The sequence below is a fragment of the Oryzias latipes genome, chromosome 13, assembly GCF_002234675.1.
Source record: "Oryzias latipes chromosome 13, ASM223467v1".
In the NCBI taxonomy this organism is placed as follows: domain Eukaryota; kingdom Metazoa; phylum Chordata; class Actinopteri; order Beloniformes; family Adrianichthyidae; genus Oryzias; species Oryzias latipes.
The window spans coordinates 27,100,032-27,120,834 of NC_019871.2; the positions used below are offsets into that span (position 1 = coordinate 27,100,032).

The following is a 20,803-nucleotide window of genomic DNA, read 5'->3' on the forward strand; positions in this document are numbered from 1 at the left end:
TGAAGATCACAAATCACTAAAGGAAAAAAGGTTCAGTGCACTGCCTAGTGGGTCTAGATGACCCAACTCCCAATGTTGGGCAATAGGGAGAACACGTCAATGCAAGGGTGGGGTCATCTAAGATAGCACAAGGGTTAATTGGGCCATGTGTGATGAGTCTTTGGGCAAAAATCTCCTTCCATCAGTGACAGTATTGAGGATGAAAATTGGCTGGATCTTCCAGCATGATGATGACCCCACCTTTACATTGACGTGTTCTCCCTACCATGACAAAGGTGGATAAAGGTGGACAGATTTCATGTAATCAATGGACACCAGTGAAGATCACAAATCATTGAAGAAAAAAGGTTCAGAGCACTGTCTAGTGGGTCTAGATGACCCAACTCCCAATGTTAAAGTGCTTGGATAGCACAAGGGTTAAGGATTGACTTGTTTTGAGACGGCACATTACCAATAGTAATAGTAACTTCTTCAAAAAAGCGGAAAAACTGTACCTCCTGAAACACCAACGACTTTAGACTTTGGCTTTTTTTCCCTGTGAACGTTAAGGTGGAATTTTATAAGGGACAAGGTTTTGATAAGGATGTGATTTGCTTTTGCTTTGAGACAACTCTGGTTATAACTGGTGTTCTTTAAAAACTGAACTTATTTAACCTAAAATGACATACTTCTGATAACATGTTTCCTAAAAAACTCACTCATTCTTTTTCTAAACCCTTTTTTGTCCCTGGAGCCTATCCTGGCCGCTCGTGGGCGAAGGCGGGGTTTACCCTCAGCAGGTCACCCATGCACACTTGCATTCATGCCTAGGGGCAATGTTACTAGGATTTTCTTTTTTCTCATTTTGTCTCTCATAGTTGAGGTATTCCCATGAAAACAATTACAGGCCTCTCATCTTTTGAAGTGGGAGATCTTGCAGAATTGGCAGCTGACAATACTTTTTTGCCCCACTCAGGAACAATGACTTTCTGGAGTCTATAGAGGCAAGACTAAAGAAATGTAGAATTCATTGTAAAAAGCTTTCAAGACAAATGGATACAGAATGCCATTTACCACAAATCTAACGCTCTCCTTCCTGACAGTGAGGGCTGATGCCGGGACAAAGATGCACAGAGTTTGTTATTAAAAAATCTTTCTGTATTTACATGTTTAACAGACAAGCTGGTACTGCTTATATACAAAGCTGCATGATGTCAAAATGAGTGCTAAAACACTACAGTATTAACAGATGGACTACAATGGAAAATACAGACTAAGAACAAGTTTTATCACAAAACATTTGGTACTCTACACTGTATCACAATTTCCATGGACTGTACAATTAAAAACCCCAAAAGGTAAATCTACATGAAATCCAATGTTTCTCAAAAAGAGAAAGACTGAATTATAAATATTTACAATAGTTATGTACACATATAGTGTGTAGGCATGTATGTACTCATACATTTATAGCTACCTGTGGTGCAAAAGGAGCAGAGGGAAAAAATTTTAAAAAATAAATCAGACTATGTAATACAACAAAATAAGAGTTGTGCTAAATGGGTTGACTGACATAATAAGGTTACATCATATATATATATATATATATATATATATATATATAGAACTAATACACAGGCAATAGAAATACTGAGCGCAGGTAAATAAGGTTCGCTCAAGTCCTGATGGTCTGAAGTGAACTCAGGTTTACCGTCAGTCATTTTCAAAAAAAAAATAAAAATAAAAGATTGTCAACATTACTTCAAGTTCATGCAAAAAAAAAAAAAAAAAAAACCAAAAAAAAAAAAAGCATTTAAAACAAACCAATGTTTCCCTGCTGACCAAGCAGCTGTGCAGCTTTCCCTTCATTGTGACTTGGAAGGTGCAAACTAAAGTAGAGGGTGGGCGTCTTGTGCGGTTTAAGAGACAAAGTTGGAGCGCAGAACGGGCACTTGGTGGGCGCAGACCACGTCAGGGTCCGCCTCGTCCTGGCTGGACGGGCTGCTCAACGTGGCGGTGCTGGGCGGTGTGGAGGCGGGTAACTGTGCGGAGCCGGACACGCCGGTGCTGGGGGAGCTGCTCGTGGAACTGGCGGCAGGCTCTTCTTTTGGCAGTTTACTGGCAAACTCGGCAATGCTGAACACGAACTGGAGGCAGCCCAGTTTGATGTAGCTGCCGTGGTGAAGGAGAGCCGTGCCCTCCCAGCCCGCACCGCTGCCTCCGATCAGGCTGGAGCTGCTGGACTTGCAGCCGCATGGCGGCCCCGCGCCACACTGGGGCTGGCTGCTCATCACCCCGCCCGCCGGCAGCACGGACGCCCCGGGGCCCGAACCCTCGCTCTCCTGCTTCCTGTTGTGTCCTGCACAGACGACGGAGTGGAAAACAAACTGTAACACAATCACAAGTGAGGCGAGATGGAAAAATGACCTACCGACTTCATGTCTTCTACAGAATCACTGGTATGAAGCCCACTGAGACGGCTCTTGTTGTAATATCGGGCTACACACATAAAATGGAATTGTATCAAACTCACACTGAGACAGCCATTGTCTCATAACCAGACATGTGTGCCAATCATATTTTAGATTTGTATACGCTGAGGACGGCTAGTCTTTGTGCAGAAAGTAAGAAAAATCAGAACATTTCTTTGAATTAACTTTTATAAGGCAGAATATGAGTAGAAACCAGTGAAGACGTCTTTCTTTTGAGCAGATACCCACGGATAATGCTTTGCACTCTGGACACCAGGCCGCAGGGTGGGGATGGCGAGGCCTTTTCGGAGAAGTCACAGGAGTAGAGGACGTTGTCCACCGTGGTGCCGTGCTCGCTGTAGTTTAGGAGCTCGTAATGCTTGGTGTTCTGGGGAAAGAGTTGGACAAAGTCCTTCCATGACGGAGCCACGCTTCAGGGCAAAGCGTGTCCACAAAGCCATACCTCGTCATAGAAAATGCACGCGTGTTTCCCGGAAACAAAGTTGCAGTGACCGTAATTTGAAAGGCAAACGTCCATGTCGGCTCCTTCACAGAAAAAGGTTGCAGGTTAGAAACCCCTTTTCAGACTGTGGCATATCAATATCCTCATGATGTAGCTTTTATGTGGGCTTCATGTGCTCCACACATTTTCTGAATCTTTTATCCATCAATAAAACACAGTTTCTCCCAAAAAGATCTTTGCTTTTTTAAAATAATATTCATATAATAGAGCAACAAAATATTATAACGACTGGTTTTTAAACAAATATCGTAAGTTTTTTCTTGGATACAATATAGATGCTTTAGGGCTGTAAAACTCCTCACTACACACTTCCTACACTTTTCTCAGACTCACATGAACATTTTCACACCTTTCTTTTTAAAAAAGTCCACTATTACAGAATGAAAACAAAGATCTGTGATATATACAACTCTGGCAAACTGTACACAATCTGTACTGAAGGCACAGCATGGAAGATTGATTGACAAGGTCTACAGCCAATCAGGACACAGAACGTAGTGTGCTGTAGATAAAAAAAAACTAAGCATGCAGGACGGCGGGAGCACTGTATTTTTGATGTTCTTTAATATCTTTAGTAATTGATGTGCCGATTTCAAATGCAAACAAAACCTGCAGTGAATGTCAGAGTCTCTTACCGGATCCTATGTATAGCGTCCTGTAGCACATGCTTACAGCGTGACCTTTTCCTATCAGAGGATAGAAAACAGCTCGGGCTTGGACTTTCTTCTGACCTGAAGAAAAGGTGGAGTTACAAACAACCTCACCAAAAAAGTGTGATACACGTTTGTTTTCTATTCTGACAGTAGAAATTCAGAAGTCACACAAGACGAGAGAGTAGCTGCGTTTCCATGACTCCCAGATGCGGAACACTGTCAAAATTCTAGAAATGTTTGCAATTACACCGTTTCCATTTAATCCTAATTATGTGAATGAACACAAACCAACTCACATCATAAGTCATTCAGAAACGTGAACTTTGATTTACAGCAGATACTAGCGCTCATCGTCATCTTTCAAAGGAGACGTCGGCGTCTTATTCAGGCTGTGGAGCGGCGAGCTCCTGACACGTGGGAGTGGCTACGGATTCAACCATTTTGGGAAACTGTTGTTGGTGATTTTACAGAGGAGCTGCAAACAATCCAATAATTCTGCACGACACGCTCAACTTTTGATGAGCTGTGTGGCGTGATATGGCGCCCGCTGTGCAGCGCACAAGTTCCTACCAAAAAGCGAGTCACTCTCTCCATCTAAAACTGTCTACCTGTGGAGTGTTGTTGGTCACATGACTCATTTAATTCAAAAACAAGTCTTTCCATTGCAGTTTTGTGAAATACGCCTCAAAAACCATCTTTTTCCCCCCAATAAATGCAAGTTATTTTTGGGAGTTGACATTTTTCCATTAGGCAAATGTAATATCCCAAATCCAATTTGAGCAACGTCCTATTCATGATAACACGGCTAGTGTCAGGGGTAAGACTTACTGTCGGGTTGGGGGGATTTAGAGGAACCTGTGCAGGGTGGAGTGCTGGGTATCTTAGGGGGAAATAGCTGCTGGATCCTCTGATATGCCAGCATCTTGATCATCTCTGCATCCAGTTTATCAAGCTGAATGTCTGTTACCCATGAGCACACAGACAGAAAACAAGACGTGCATGTCAGCCTTCAAGCCACAAACAGCAGCAATTCAGCTGGGTCGCTCGTCATCAGGCGGGGACACCTTTACCTCCATCCTCCTTTCCATCCTTCGTACACGAGGACAGGTTGGCGACAGACGAAGGTGTGCCTGGCAGCAGCATGTCCATCAGGCCGGGAGGGGCTTTCATATCTGTGGGACAAACAAAACGGCTTTAAACTGGATCACTGAGGCACATAAACAAGTTCAGCAAACACTAATTCACATATAAACTTGATCTAGAAAGGGATGAAGTGAACTTTTAATTATGGTTATGCCATTTTTATCCAAAATCGAAAAAGCTGTCATTTTCAAGGACATAGTATCTCCAGAGCAACAAGAGTTCATCAGAAATTTGCCTCTAAAGTGACGGCTTTGTTTACCGTAATTTCCAGATTATAAGCCGCTACTTTTGTCACACGTTTTCAATCCTGCTGCTTATTCCATGCTGCGCTATTTTATGAATTTTTTTAATGCATTTCTAATAACGGCCACTAGGGGCGACCCAGCAGAAAGGGTTAGAGTGAGACGGTGTATGTGTCGAGGAAGACGCACGTTTAATGTAAATTCCCGCTTTGTGAATGAATGGCACGAACACAACCTCATTATAATAAAAATATGAGAATAAAATAAAAGAAGAAATGCATATGATGCAGCTTTCAACTTTCAAGTTAAAAGCCATTGTTAAAGGCAGTGTGTTTGGAAAAGCCGGTCTGCTGCGAGAGGACAGCGCAAGCTCAGGAGGGAATTTGCCTCAGGATGAGAGTGACACTGACAACTACAATGAAGAAGAGACAGAGTGTGGTGAAGAATATCTGACGCTATTCCAATCCAACACTGAGGAAGACTTCCATGTTTCAGTGCACAGGAGGAAGATGAAGAAAGCTCTCATATGTTTCACACCCCAAACACACTTCTGCTGCGCGCTCTCGCTCCCTCCTCTTTCTTACACACACCCACACCCACACACATACACATCCTCATTCTACAACACATGTTTCAATGTGGGCACATGCGGCTTATGCATGTACAATATGGTTTATCCTTTAAAAATGTAATGGGGTGCGGCTTATAACCAGGTGCACTATAGTCCGGAAATTACGGTACATTCTGTCCTCGTATCTTCCATCCCCTCACAAACCCAACCGAACATCCGCAGTGCGACAAAAACTGGGAGCAGTGTCAGAGCTGTCCATCCGTACAGTTCTGATCCAGATTCCAGCTCAGAGGAGGAAAACAAAGACGCTCATGGATATGTTTGTTAGTGGATGATCAGAAAGGGGCGGAGCTTGTGGCCTGCCGACTAATCACAAGCTTTTTCAAAACAGCATTTTTTTCACTCTGCTCCTGCCTCACCACAGTTTGAACAAAGAAATACTGAAAACTGCAGTTTTAATCTTAATTTTTTTCATGCATGGTGAGAAAAACAGAAAAAATGTCCTCGTTGGGGTGGGTCTTTTTTTTTTACTTTTAATGGTAAACTTTGATGATATAACGATGTTTTGGGCTGTTTTTACAAGTCAAAATAAGCATGCTGCTACTTCTATTGTTAAATATTTACTTTATGAAACCGATGAAATAACTGTTCCGTCTTTAGAGGCCTGCTCCTCTCTGTTTAATGTAATAGTCAGAAGAATACTTTAAAAATAAATAGTCACTTGGGTTTAAGATGTGTTGGTAAGTTTTAAGACAGCTTGGAAGAAAACCTTGTTCCATGTGAAAGTAGGAGAGGCGGGTGTGGAAGACGTATACGGACCCTTTCCACAACCATTTGAGTGTCATGGAAAAGTGGATCCATTTCCATAATTCCATTCAAAACATTGTACTTTCATGGAATACAGATTCAGGGCCCGCTTTTTAATTGATTTCAAGTATTTGCTTATTTGAAATAAATTGGCGTTCCAGCTCAAGAAGCCTATGACAACAAGATTTCCTAAAATTAGAATGCCGTGGAGAAATCGGCCCAAATTCTGCAGGCCGTGAATGTTTGAAACGGAGTGTCACCAACTAATCATCTACGGCAGGGGTCGGGAACCTTTTTGGCCAAGAGAGCCATAAATGCCACATATTTTGAAATGTAATTTCGAAAGAGCCATACAATAATGTAGTGTCCCTTCCCCACACTGAGGCACGGAGACTTAACCTCTTTTAAAGTTCTTTATTCTGGTTACTGCAGACCGCAACAAACGCCGTTCAATTCATTCAGCAACTCCTGAATCTCTCCCGCCGACACGAGAGCGCTTCTCCCAACTATATATTCCCCTGCTCCCGCTGCAGCCCTCCCATTTCCCTTATTCGGCCCATAGCTGAACACCATTGGTCCAAACTACCTAACAACAGGCTGAGCGACAGAACTGAGGGCCAATCAGATCTCTGCTTGACGCGTTCAATGAACTCCAGAACTTTTAACGCGGCCCAACAGCCATCCAACTCAGTCCGCGACAATTTGTTTAAAACTAAATATATAAATGAATGTGTGCATTTGATTTAATTTCAACATTTTTAAAGTACAATAAGTCTGTGGATTCTTTTTAATAACATTGTTATTCTGTTGGTAATAAATGATGAGTATTTCTCGTGGTAGTTCTGCTGGTGGTCTAGTCTGGTTGATACGTGGTGAGTTTCTGCTTCGTTCAGGCGTTGAGACTTTAAACGTGATCTTAGGTCTGAATGTTCTGTAGATGTGAGACAGACTGATCACATGCAGACGGGGAGCCAAACACACACTCACACGCTGCAGTGAGTGACGGGCAGCAGGTTTTACGTTATTACAATCCCTGCGCGATTCACCTGCTGCCTGTCCCCACAACACCTCACCCCCACCCTCTGCTTTCTTCCTCACACATCCCGTCCCCGCAACTGCGCGCTCTTTCTCGGAGACGGGAGCGTGCAGTTTTAGGGACGTCAATTCACAGGTTTACGGTTGGTACAAACTCTGTGAAATAGTAGATAATAGTAAACTGATAATGCTGGCGCAGATTTTTCTCTCCAAGCACCACGCCTCTGGCATCGCATCGCGCCCGAGAAGGACTGGTCTAATAAAAAATAAAAAAGTATAATTAAAGATTTGTCTGTGAGCCACAAGTGACCATCAAAAGAGCCATATATGGCTCGCGAGCCATAGGTTCCCGACCCCTGATCTACTGCATAAAGTAACTGCACAGGTTCCCCAGACGTTGGTTCAGTTTGGTTAAATATAAGGAAGACTTCAGGCTTTCCAACTTCCCAAAAGACCATCGTTGACCTCTGGGTGAGCCACCAAAGTTCAAAAGTAGCTCAGGAGGCTGTCTGTTCACAGAGCGCTGTGTCCAAGCAGATCAATGGAAAGTCTATAGGAAGGTCAAAATGTATCAGGAGAAGAAGCAGCAGCAAAAGAGACGACTGTGGGCTTCAGCGGATCATCAAAAGGACAAGATCCAAAAAGCTGCAGACCTCCAGAAAGAGTGGAATGAGGTGGAGGAACAGCTTCCAAAACCACCACATTCAGGCCCATTCTGGAGACGGGCTACAACTGTCGGGTTCTTCGGGTCAAGACACGTCTGAGCCTGGACCAACGGGGGAAACGGAGAAGAAGAACTGGACTGTGGGCCAGTGGTCCAGGGTCCTGTTTTCTGGTGAAAGGAAAGTGGGCTGAAACAGCTGCAGTGGGCCCAGACAAACATAAAGAATCCACCGGGCTTCCGCTGATCGGAGTAAGCTCAGCCCGCCCATCGATCTCAAACGCAGATATGAAAACAGCTGGAAGCAAAGAGGGACTTCTTCTACGAGGCTGACGAAGAAACTGTAGAATTTGGAATGAAACTTCAGTAAATATGATCTATTAATGCAGCAAAGTCAACAAATGACCATTTTTAGTTCTTCAGAATCTATGAAATGTTCTGTTTACTAATGTGGAACAGTAAACTTTCAAGGCTTTTATTTATGAATAAAATATGCGTCTTTAGTAGGTTTGTTTAATAAAATGACATCAAAATGGTTAGTGACTAGACAAATCCTGCCGACTTTCATTTGCATCGAGTATTGAGAAAAATCATTCAAAAAAACAGCATTTGCAGAATAATTTGGAACGCTGTACATAGAAGCTGCTAATTAAAATGTATTGAATGTGTTTATCTGTGCTGGTTCATGAGTGCTGCTTTTACCCATTGGTGGTGGGAACAGCTTGGGTTCTCCCGTGCCTTGCTTCTGCTCGTCTTTTGATGCATGGGAGAGCGAGCTGCTTGTGATGGAACAGTGACGCGGTTCCTCCTCCTGAAGCTTGCCGTGGCTCTTGTTGTTCAGCCCGCCACTGTTGGGCCGAGTCGTGAGAGCGGTGGGGCAGTTTTTCAGAGCACAGGTCTCTGTGGCGCCCTCCTGCTCCTTTTTGAAAGCTTCCGTTTGGACATGGTTCCCTAGTCCTGCAACAGGCTCCGATTCGGAGCCGGCTTTCAACCTGTGTTGCAGCTCAGCGTGCCTGGAGGAGGCCAACGTGCTCTTACAGTCTAGATCCGTGCAAGGGCTGGGAGGCTGAAGCTTTGCCACAGATCCATTGGCTTTATGGCAGCTCTGGCATGACGTGGTGTCACACTGACAGAGAGCAAGCTTTGCCGGACAATCCTTGGAAAACGAGGCCTCTAGAGAGCTTTTGGATAAACTACCTGTAGAGGCTTTAGGACAGGGTAAAGGTGAAGGAGTCCTTCCAAAAGAAGCTGGAGTCTTCTTTTCTTCCGATAAGATGCAGGATTTTATGCAGCTCTTCTGCTCAGAATCAAACTCTGCAGCTGATGTGGATCCAGGCGTTTGTTTTATTGAAAGATGCCGCATGATGCTGCATTGGAGAGCGATGACATCCTGGAGCCACTGCTCACAAGAAATAAAGATCAAAAAACAATTATTTGAAACATCCTATTATGATGCTTATAAAGAAACAAAGCAGGACCAATGACAGGCCCAGTGGTGAGGCGTACCTCTTGCTGCTCAGCTTCTGTTGCTAGCTGATCTGAAGATGCGTGATCAGAAATGCTGCTGCAAACCAGTTCCAACTGTCGCATCCCTGCAGGGAGCAGCATGGGAGGAGGATTCTGGTACTGCGACTTAATGGCATCGGGGACCTGGTACAAAAAAAACCCATCATTTGTCATTTTATTACTAAGCTTTGACAGAGTAAGAAAAACGCTCACATTAAGAGCCAACATAGGATGTCAATGCTTGGTCCATGACGATGGTACGGTCCGTGCACTTACATTGTTTAGCATAACAACACTGACACATTTTTAGTATGAATTTGTTGACAAAAAACATTCATGAGCATCACGTTACATGTTTACAAGTCTATAGTTCTGCTATGACTGTAAAGGCAACAGTGTTTTGACAGTTTACCTTTACATTTACACCAAAAAGATGAATGCTCCTCTTTTCTCCTCACTACTGGAAAGTGACATGTAAGCATAAATGTTTCCTCACAGTTCCTAGCAGACAACTTTAAAAGACCTCCCAGTTAACTAAAGGTGAACAGCAGGAACAAAGAGGCATCACAGGTTTGCTAGTCATCTTTTTGTTCAAGAACACCACTCGACGTCAAAGTTACCGCCTCCATTCCGTTTATTTTTTAAACTTTTGGGCTTTGTATGCTAGCCAATCACGACAGTTGACGAGTCCCAATGCTTTTAATTGACCAGACTACAACACCAGAAAAAGTTGAGGTACAAAATGAATTCCTTTATTCGTGCCTCCAACAATTGCTTTAAGTTGAGCAAAAACGTAAGTATTTTTTCTCTCTGGGCCTGAACCGCTTTCCTCTTTCTGAATTCGTTTTTAGTAAAATCCTGACTTACAAGTTTTTGTGAGCTGCTGTGAGTTAAAAAAATTTTTTTAAATGAAAAACAAATGTTGGATATTGTGTGTAGGAAAATATCGGTCCAAAGAAAAGAAAGCTCCACGTTTGGGAATCTCCAATCGTTCCCATCGACTCTCACTTACCTTGATGGTTTTCTTGATCAGCTGGGAAAAAGCGCGTCGATTTGGTGCGTTCTGCCGATGGATTCTACGAAGGAAGTCCAACTTGACTGCATGTTGGGACATCCTGTCCTGGAATTGGTCAAAGAGCTGACAGCGCCTGGACAGACTCAGGCTCCTCTGATTGAGCTGTTTAGTAAACAGAAGACTTCATATTAAATTGATATACGTTTACTATAGGCTTAAAGGGCCTTTATCATGCTTTTCAGAATAAACTATATAATAATATATTCCCTTTGGCACACTAAAGAACGAAAGAGAACACGGGAACTTTTGCAAAGATGGATGTTCATATAAAGCAGATGACTGGAAAGTATTTAGCCGGTCAGTGTGTGTGTGTGTGTGTGTGTGTGTGTGTTAGCCTGGGGGTGGTGCTGGCAGCGCAGACTCTTCCTGGAAAGGGCGGTTCTTCACGTTGTGATGTCACAATGTGAGAAGCTGCTCGTTTCCGTGGACCGGGAGAGGCTGGTGCTCAGAGAGCAGGATTTTAGATGAAAACTCCCGAATGCGTGACTGGATCAAAGTGTTTTTTGTGAGGAGTGAACATTTTAATACACTTAAAAAGTTGGTTTTGCATGATAAAGGCCCCTTCAATCTCATTTGATCATTAAATTTGTCCAAATCCTATTTAGAGACAAAAGGAAAGAGACCGGGGAATCTTACCGCTATATTCTCAACATGATTTGGACACATCCACCTGCCAGCAGGTAAGCCTGTAAGTGGGGGGTCAAGGCAGTCCATATGAAAGAGAAGTGGGCAATAATCACACTGGATCAGTGGAGCTAACCTGCAACTCCTATGGCAGAAAATACAGCACTATTAGTACAAACAACCCAGAGCAGTTTTGTCCTCACATGAACTGGAAACTCACTTGTTGCATAAAAAGCAGACTTTCACCGGAAGAGGGACGAGGCCGTTAGTATCCAGCTCGTGTTGAGGCCTCCGGAAGGGCTTTCCCAGAAGCTCCTCTTTTCTCCTCCGTTTACTGCTGCCTGGAAAGCAGTTTGAAAGGTGAAAAGTAATGTAAGAAGATGTTGACTGAAGACCGAAGCCGTCGATCTGTACGGTGGCCCTGAAGTGCAAGTCACTTCAACTAATTCACTGGATGCAAAAACATTTGAAAGATCACAACCACAAAAAACAAATATTAAAGAAAACAGCTTTACATTTTAGAAAGCAAAACAAAATTCCAGAAACGGAAAATAGAAAAACGGAGAAAACTAAAGTAATTTCCAGAAAACCAAAAAACAAACAAAAAAAAGTGAGAAAAACGAAACGGAATGAGAAATTGGAAAAGGTAGGTACTATGGGACATCGCTGGTTAGATACTGACGTTTGTCCATATTTAACAGTCAAAGTTATTAGACATGAAGTGATAATGGACATCATCATCATCATCCAGCCAGCCATGTCCCATAATAACCACCTTTTCTGGCTTCTCATTGGGTTTTTTTCAATAACAGTTCATTTTCATTTGATCAGAAACACAAACAAGAAAGAAAAATAATTATGATTTACAATTTCTGTAAAAAATGAGTGATCGTCGTTTTTAAAGTATTCTGCAGCCGTTGCTGCTTTCACCATAGCTGCTTTGTAAACTGCTGTTCCACTGAACATCGGGAGCCTTTGGCCCCACGTGGAGCTTAGGACCTGCATGTCGTTCTAAACTGTTGTATTTTATGCACACGCACGTACGCACGCGCACATACACACTTAAACCCAAACAAATACATGTCAAGAGAACACTAATTTAATCTCAAATAAATTCTGTTATGGCTCCATCTACTGGCTACACTAAAGAACTACAGGCCTTCCAGGAACACTGTACCACTTTAAAGTAGTTTGGTGTCACCATTGTGTTCAAAAAGGCACGACATTCAATTCAGAAAATATTTGTTTGTTGTTGAAAAGATGCCATAAATGGAAGAAACTTTAGTCAGACAAGTGCTGGAGACCCCTGGATAACACAGATTGCTTCAGACAAATGTAATACGTCTGAACAATGACATTTTGGTTAAGCAATCAGATGCAATCATTAGTTCTTTCAGCAATCAGACAAGCAAGTGTCAGATCTAACTGTGATGTTATGACTCACCTGGAAGAGCAGTGGTGCAAGTGAGCTCACTTGGCAACTGAAACTGCGTGGGATTTCGCTCCATAGCAGCAGCTATTAGGAGCTGGAAGGGCCTCTTGAGGAGGCGCGGCGTTGGGGCTAATACAGGGGCAGCTTCAAACTCTGCTCCCTGGAAATCCTCCTCAGGCTCGACCGTCTCGTCCTCCCCATCATTCTGATCCTCGGAGAGAGTCGGGGTAGATGAGGTGTTTGATGTAGGAGTGCCAGGCCTGCTGCAAGTCTTACGGTCCAGAAGGCGGACCTGGGCCACCCTCAACCCGGGGCCCGCAGCACCAGCTCCTGGGGGAAGTCCGTCAAGCCGCAGTGGGCCAGCACTGAGCTCCAGCTCCACAGCGGGAGACGAAGAGCATTTAGACAGAGACTTTTCCGGCAGGCCGTTAGTCTGCTCAGACTTCTGGTCCCGCTTCTGCCAAAAACAAACAAAAACAAACCATCAGCAGAGGCTCATGGATGCTTTCTGGGTTCATTCATTAGGATGAGACATGGATAATTAACGCTCCTCATGTTTTAAATCACAAATACAACACTAACCTGTACAAGCTCAACAATTGACTGAACAGCTGTAAAACTCTCCACCATCAAATGTGAAGCTTTTTAGTGAAACTTCCCTAAAACCCTTTTGTGTTCCTATGCAGCGAAACAGGAAAACTCTGACACACTGACGGGAACGGAACCACTTCAAGCCACAAAACGTCCAAACGAGGCTGTATGGATCTCACCGTCACATCAGCCCTACTGGTAATTTAGAAAAAGGTTCTAGTGGAGTCAATGGTACACACAATTTGATATTTTCAGTCCTGCTTTCAGTGCATTATATCACGTTATATCTTTACCAGTATTTCATACATAATTAAATGTTATAAAATTGATAAAACTGCCAGTGTGTATACACCATTTATGTAAAATGTTGCTTTTATTAGCTTCATGGTTTAATTTAGTTCTTTGTTCTGTTTCAACTTTTTCTGCTCATTTAGAAGTTTTGATATATAGAAGTCATATTTAAGCTGACATTTTATGTCATACAAATACAATCTGCTGATTGACAGGCATGCATTTTTAATTATAAATATTTCTAAAAAATGCCTGTGGGTTCATAAAAAGGTTTAAATATATACTTGATTTAAAAGAAAAAGAAAACTGATTTAATTATAGACAGTTGGAGTGCAACTAGTTCTGTGCAATTTGGAGTCATATGGCTTTTGCAGTGTTGCATATGAGAATGTATCTAAATCCTGATTGACTCAGATGAGTCAGTAAGCATTTACGTGTTCACACTAAAACTGCAGCGGATGCAAACCAAAGACAGGAACTCCCCATTATTGGTACTCGTGAAGTTGTATGTATTTATTGTGGAATATCTACTGAGAGAATTGATCAAGTAAAACAACATTTTACTATAGATAGCAAATGATAAAGCACAGCTAAAAAGATTCACATACGTAGAACAACATATGTTCGCTGTGTCGATGTTATTTAGCATCATTCGCTGCAAAAATCGGCATGGAAACCCAATTTGGCTAACCTGTAGCAAGTCACAAATGTGGATCATGTGAGGAATTGCCTCCACCCATGTGACACAAATTAGCCAATGAATAATCATTTTGGTGTTTTAAAAAAAGTCACCTGTTATTTCCTGTGGTAAAGACAAACTAGGTGCCTGAGGGCACCAGAAATGCTATTACACTACTTCCATCGTGAAAAACTCAGTAGATGTTTCACTCTTCGAGATACTGAGACAATAGTATTGTCTTCCACGTGATGGTCTCACTGTGTTCAGTCAGTGCGTCGGCCTTATTGGGCCAAACCAAAACCTTTTCAATGTGGCATCAATGTCAACATTCTGTGGGTATAAAAACTAATTTAGCCAGCAAGTCAGTCCACGTTCATGACTCAAACAGCCATGAACACACGGCGTCGCTTGATGGGCAAGCAGCTCCGTCAGACCATAGGAAAAACACTCATGTCAATGATATCCAACTATTGTCAGCAGTGCATCTGAAACTACCGCCATCAAAGGGTACAAGGCCATCTCTAAACCCCATGGCATCCCTGATTCAACTGTGTAATGTTATTAAGACGTTTTCCAGGCATGGAACTGTCAAGAACCTCTCTGGATGGGGGCGGTGTGGGGGGTTAATGATGGATGTCTTCAAAGGTTATTGTGAATAGTGAAAAAAAAAAAACACTAGGACCGGTCAAACATCTCAAGACCTGAAGACCAAAGTGAGGCTACATAGGTGGAGGCCAAGGAAGCCCCCATTGCTGAACAACCGCAAAAATGAAACCTGGCCAAACCTCAAGCCTGGTGGTGAGGCACACAAACAGTATGTTTACAGACGTTCCTTAAGGAAAGAACGCCATGCCACCATTCAAGCATGGTGGAGGATCCATAATGCTATGGGCTGCTTTGCTGCATCTGGTAATGGAGGCCTTGACCATATCACAGGCATCATGAAATCAGAAGATTATCAAGTTATTCTAAATGGTTAATGGCGTATGCTTATAGCGCTTTACTGCTGTACCTTCTTAGAAGACTCAAAGCGCTTTACAGTCAGCCTCATTCACTCATCCACACACTGATGAACTCTGCTGCCAAACACTGGCTCCAACTTATAACCAACAGGAGCAATGTGGGGTCCGGCGTCTTGCCCAAGGACACTTGGACAGGCGGGGTGGGAACCAAAGCTGGGATCTTCCTATCAGAGGTCGACTGTTTTACCTCAACACCACAGCCGCCGCAGACATTCTAGAGCAAAACGTCAGACCCAGAATGAGGAAACTTGGTTTGAGGCGAGGATCCTGGGTCCTACAGCAAGCTAACGACAAAAAGCGAACCTCCAAAAGCACACAGGAATGGATGAAAGGGAAACAAGAACCGATTTAAAACCGCCAATAAGTCCTGATCAGCATCCAATAGAAAACCTTTGGGAGGGGCTGTAATAGGCCACTGGAGAAAGGAACCCTCCAAACGTTCAAGAGCTTAAGCACATTGCAAAGGAAGTCTGTGAGGAAACACCACCCAGGACGTACAAGAAGCTTGTAGATACATTTAAGAAACGTTGTTGCTACCAAAGGGTGTGCAAACACATTAAGGAGGGGTCCCAATATTAGTTAGTGAACATGCTAGTTTTCTGTTCTGTTTTTATTCTTCTTTTAGAATCACAAAATCTCTGTTGAAGTTAACCCAGAAGAACGGCTGTTATCAGCAGAAGGAGGAACACCAACCTTGGACTTTTGACAGACTATGGACCCTATTTTTATTTTATTTCACAGCATTTCCTTATTATAAAAATCATATGCAGGATTTTATAGTTAACATAATCTGTCTTCATTTTGGATAACTCATCTGCATTTGCCACGTTGATTTCTAAAAGTTATATTTTCCGTAATATTTTAAGTAATTCATCTTTGTCAAGAGCTTTATTGATACCCAAGGATTCTTAATTCTGTCTGATAAAAGTTATGAACCGGATAATGATAAATCATGTAATAAAATGGTTATCCTAAGATTAATTCCTCATTGTATGAATGTATAACTGATGATTGGAATGTTTTGTGTATTATTCTAATTTGATTGATTGAAATAAACCTTTTCAAATAAAAAAAAAATCAAAAGTTAACAACTCTCTTTGTTAAATTTCCTCCAATGTAAAAGATCCTGCTGATATAAAAGTGCTACGTTTCCGTTCATTTCTGAAGACATTCAGTCAGTTATGCAACAAAAAAGAAGGGGTGGCAATAATGGGGAGCAGGACTGTACAGCATTCGACACTCACTCTTTTTTTGACATTACATCGATGGCACATCCACTCTCCAGGAGGAAGCATTTCTTCACTCAGAGGAGGGTTGCTACAATGAGACAAAGAAAAACACACAAATATGACGTTCATGTGACAGGACAGGGAATCTGTTTAATCTCTAAGATGTAACTGCACACATTTCATTTTACTAAAAAAAAAATAAAAATATTTTTTTCCCGTTCATGTGAAACACAAAGGCCAAGACAAGTACATTCTCTCTGACTCTTGTTCAAAACATTGCATTTGAATCTCATGTGTTCATATAGTCCCACTGGAATTATCTTCACATCATTTGTAAATGTTCCCAGTGGTCTTTAAATTATTCTTATGTTTTTTTGGGCAAAGACTGTGTCGTTTTCTAGGACATAGTTTCTGCAGAGCGTCAGTAGTTCATCAGAAATTTGTCTCCAAGTTGTGTTGGGGAATAAGGCTGCATTAGCTTGCAGCCCTGCACAAAACCAACCTAACCTCAGCAGTGCAACAAAAACGGCGAGCAGTATTCTGGCTGTCCATCCGTACAGTTTAGATCCAGATTCCAGCTCAGACGAGGAAAACAAAGACGCTCATGGATCTGTTTGTCTACAAGTGGATGATCAGAATGGAGCGGAGTGCTGGTGACCCATTTCCGTTTGTGCGTCACAACAGACAGCTTTTTTCAAACTGCGTTTTTATTTTTTTTTTTTTTAAATCTGGTCTTGATGCATCACAATTTGAAAAAACAATACTCAGAAAGGCAGTTTTAATTTTCTTTATAAGTGTCCTCCATCATGACAAAAATGCTACAAGAACACAGTCTTCATTGGAGTGGATCTTCAACTGCCAATGGCGCCTGCACCACGGCGTCAAATGTCAAGATATTCATGCTGCTGAAAGAGAAGTAGTGAAAGTATTCAGCTCATAGCTCAGCTGAAGGAATCAAAAACTGGATCATGTACAGCTTATCCCCTAAAGCCTTTTCATTTAACATGCATGTTAACCATTAAAGCATGATGTAGCCGTAGTTCTCTCATCAAAGTTGACCATAGATTAAACAGCTACTTCTTGTGTAAAGGCAGAATACCAATGATAGTCCTGATAGTGGGGGGGAAAAAAGCATCTGTGTGGATCAGAACCAGACTTAATGACAGAACAGAGTCGTTACAGTCTCCAAAGAAAGAACAGTCTCTGTTTAGCCACGAGTCCAGATAAAGCTCGTTTGGTTTTAATAGAAAGCCTGGGAAAATGGCGCTGGAAGAGTGTAGAGAGGCTGGAAGGGAGGTCGCCATATTGTAAACAGAAGCAGGCCGGACTCCATTTTTAGCACTAGCGGCTGCAGCAGCTGCAGGAGCAGGACGGGATCGAGCGCCAGCGGCTCCGGTCCGTCACTGCCCCTCATTTCAAAGCCAATGTGCGTCTTTAGTCCTCCAAATGCTCCTAAAGTTAAACCTCAGTCAAGTTGGAGGCATTTTAGAGCTTTGACGACTGAAACCCAAAATGATATAGAGGCCTTTTGTCTGAATGTGGACGATGTTAACGGGTTCACAAATCTCCAAACCAAAGAATAACATTAAATTATTATGCTATACACAAAGAATGTGACAATAGTAGCTTTATAGTTGTGTTTTGGAGACTAAACACTGATAAAACACGAGATTTTGTACCGAAATTAGAAGCGCAACAACGAAAAAAAGGGTTAGCTAGCTAAGCATCCAGCGCTGCTCCATCCATATAAACACAGAGCGTCAGTGGCGCCATGATGATCCCGCACTGAATGCGTTAAACCCGCAGAGTTTGCGGCCGTCGTTGCTCACCAGCACTGGAGGTGAAAGGCGGCGGGACAGTGGTCGCAGCACAGCAGATCGCCTCCCTCCCGGCAGCTATCGCAGGTGTCATGGTTGGTGGCCCTCCCGCTCCTCCGGACGTCTCTCACCAACTTCCGACTCCGTTTTTCCACCTCTTCGGACTTCGGAGGCGCCAGCAGGGACTGGATTTGCTGCAAACGCAACGCTCTGGTTTAGAATGCGATCAGACCCACAATGCCCGACATTTTACGCGCGTTTTGTCTGCGGGATTAGGGCCTCGCGCCCGCAGAACCGCTAGTTGCAACTGCACGGACACAGACGTCATCCGCTGGATTCCAGTTACAAGCTAAACTAGTTACTGCAAAAGATCCACGTTTGCGACACGAGTGGAAAGACGGCAGATCAAAACACAGGGGAAAGCGTCCGCGATCACACGTTTAATAATTGAAGAAATGAAAAGTTCACCTCCATTAAGCCCCCGGAGGTATCCAAATCGTACACAATCGTCGGGGTCTCCATTTTGTCCCACATTCATCCAGGAGAAGCTGCTGTAATAAAGCAACGAGTACAAGTATCCTCGGATACACAAGTCTTGATTTTAAACGTTCTAGAAAAAGTAGTCCACCGCTTTCCTGGGCGATCGATGCTAACTAGCGTTAGCTAGCACCGAGGCTAACGGCAGAGGCAGGACGTCAGCCAGCCAAGGTGGTGACGCTAGCGGCTCCGAGGCTGCTGCCGCTGCTCCAAAAAGAAAAGAAAAAAATAGCCTGTAAACACGGGAGAATCGCTCTGAAACGCGGGTCCTGTGACAAACCGCTTTCTAATCAACGCACACTAAACGTCCGGGCTTCTCCCGCGTCAACAAGACTCTTGTTCGCCGCTTCGGGAATCAATTAGCGGCCTAGCTGGCCAGCCATGATTGTCGTTTCTCCTCCTGCAGACAGAAGCTCTGCAAATCTGCAAACCAGTCCGATCCCATTGCGGGCAGCAGCAGGTGAAGAACGCCGGAGCTCAGAGGCTTTCATTCACGTCTGGAACGTGGAATCCTCGGTTCGGAATTTGGAGACCAAAAAAAAAAGAAAAGGATGGTGATGTTATTGTTGTAGACAAAACCATCTACAGCGCTGGCTGCCAGCAACATCCTCTGGCGCAACCGCGAACCGTCGAGTGCGCATGCGCAGCAGAGCGGATGTAGCTAGCGAGCATCGTTTAAACCTGCATCCGGCTGCTAAGCATGGAGGCAATGGGGTCATTTATCACGGTACTAGATTACTTACACTGCTGCCTAACGAGGGGAACTGCTAACTTTAGGCGGAGCTTTCAAACTTTTGATTTGGCTGATATGAAATCTTGTTTCTGAAATTGCAATTATTTAAATGTAATCTTGCAGATGTTTGTAGGCTAATAAATGTCATCTAACACAGCTGTGCATTTCCCAAATGAGTGCTAAAATAATCCTGCACATTTAAATTTAACATATTAAAAGCCTTGTTGTTGGCCTCAGTTTTTAATGAAAACAAAATTGCAAATGCACACTAGTTTATGAATCAGCTTAATACAATGATCCATTTGGTTTCCTTTTTGCACTCAAAGTTCCATATTGAATTTCTTGAAATATGTTCTATACATGTGAATTAAAACCTTTGAATATTAAGACATTTGTAGAATTTCTCTTATCCTTTAAAATCATCTTTTGTCTGTATTATGTAATCTGTTGAATTTAAGGTTAAAAAAAGAGGTAAAAACCTAAACCAACGACCAATCAAGCTGACAGAAAGTGGCCCACAGGTTTTGACTGAAAGGTCAAACTGTAAAGGGACAGACAGACTCAGCTTATTCTGCTCTTTACTGTCACAATAGTTAAAACTCAGTTTGTTGAGTCTAAACCTTGAACATTCTGAAAATGTCAGGCACATTGGATGGGAAAGCAGTGCTTCACCGAATGTAATAAGTGTGGAAAATCAATGTGGACATGTTGTTTTGTTGATTGACTGATAACCTATTACTCAACTTTGATCTTAAGTTGGGTAGACTAAAAAAATTAAAGGAAAGTAACAAAATAATTGAGAGAAAACACCAAACAGACACCACCTGCTGGCCTTGGGACGGAACGATTTTTGCCTCAGAGCCAAAGCTTCAAATTGAAATAAAACATGTCATTCATGACTTTCACCAGCAGAGGGAGACACTGCCTTGTAGAAATAGTTATGTTTTTTTATTGACTAAATTCAAAGCTACAGTCTTTTTACCATTTGGAACATTTAAATCCAAAAACATAAGGCAGTATAGGATTTTACAAATAGAAAACTAAAACAAAGTCTAAGCAGCACATGAAAACAATATAATAACATAATAAAATAGTGTAATACATAATAAAAAAAATAAAAATAATACATAGACATATAAAACCAAACAAAAAGAAGAAATACACAAAAAATATTGAAATAAA

General features: G+C 42.6%; 1 protein-coding gene across 1 annotated transcript; it reads right to left on the bottom strand.

The window, feature by feature from the left end:
- Positions 1 to 1,115: 1,115 nt before the first annotated feature.
- phf12 (PHD finger protein 12) lies at positions 1,116 to 19,691 on the bottom strand. The gene is made up of 15 exons (XM_023961693.1): positions 18,820 to 19,691; positions 18,364 to 18,545; positions 16,550 to 16,622; positions 12,735 to 13,179; positions 11,511 to 11,631; positions 11,303 to 11,435; positions 10,604 to 10,768; positions 9,592 to 9,735; positions 8,788 to 9,484; positions 4,697 to 4,798; positions 4,455 to 4,586; positions 3,609 to 3,704; positions 2,914 to 2,996; positions 2,700 to 2,838; positions 1,116 to 2,338 (listed from the first exon to the last, which is right to left on the bottom strand). The coding sequence occupies exons 1-15, from the start codon at positions 18,883 to 18,885 to the stop codon at positions 1,899 to 1,901; spliced, it is 3,018 nt and encodes a 1,005-aa protein (XP_023817461.1). The 5' UTR covers positions 18,886 to 19,691; the 3' UTR covers positions 1,116 to 1,898.
- Between the last annotated feature and the right edge of the window lie 1,112 nt (positions 19,692 to 20,803).

Bases quoted from the DNA above. Each gene is read 5' to 3' on its own strand.
- phf12 (XM_023961693.1), bottom strand. From the start codon at position 18,885: ATGTGGGACAAAATGGAGACCCCGACGATTGTGTACGATTTGGATACC. The intron at 18,546-18,819 runs GTGAACTTTTCA...TTGCGTTTGCAG, and splicing joins CCTCCGGGGGCTTAATGGAG to CAAATCCAGTCCCTGCTGGC. The intron at 10,769-11,302 runs GTAAGATTCCCC...TTTACTAAACAG, and splicing joins ATCATGTTGAGAATATAGCG to CTCAATCAGAGGAGCCTGAG.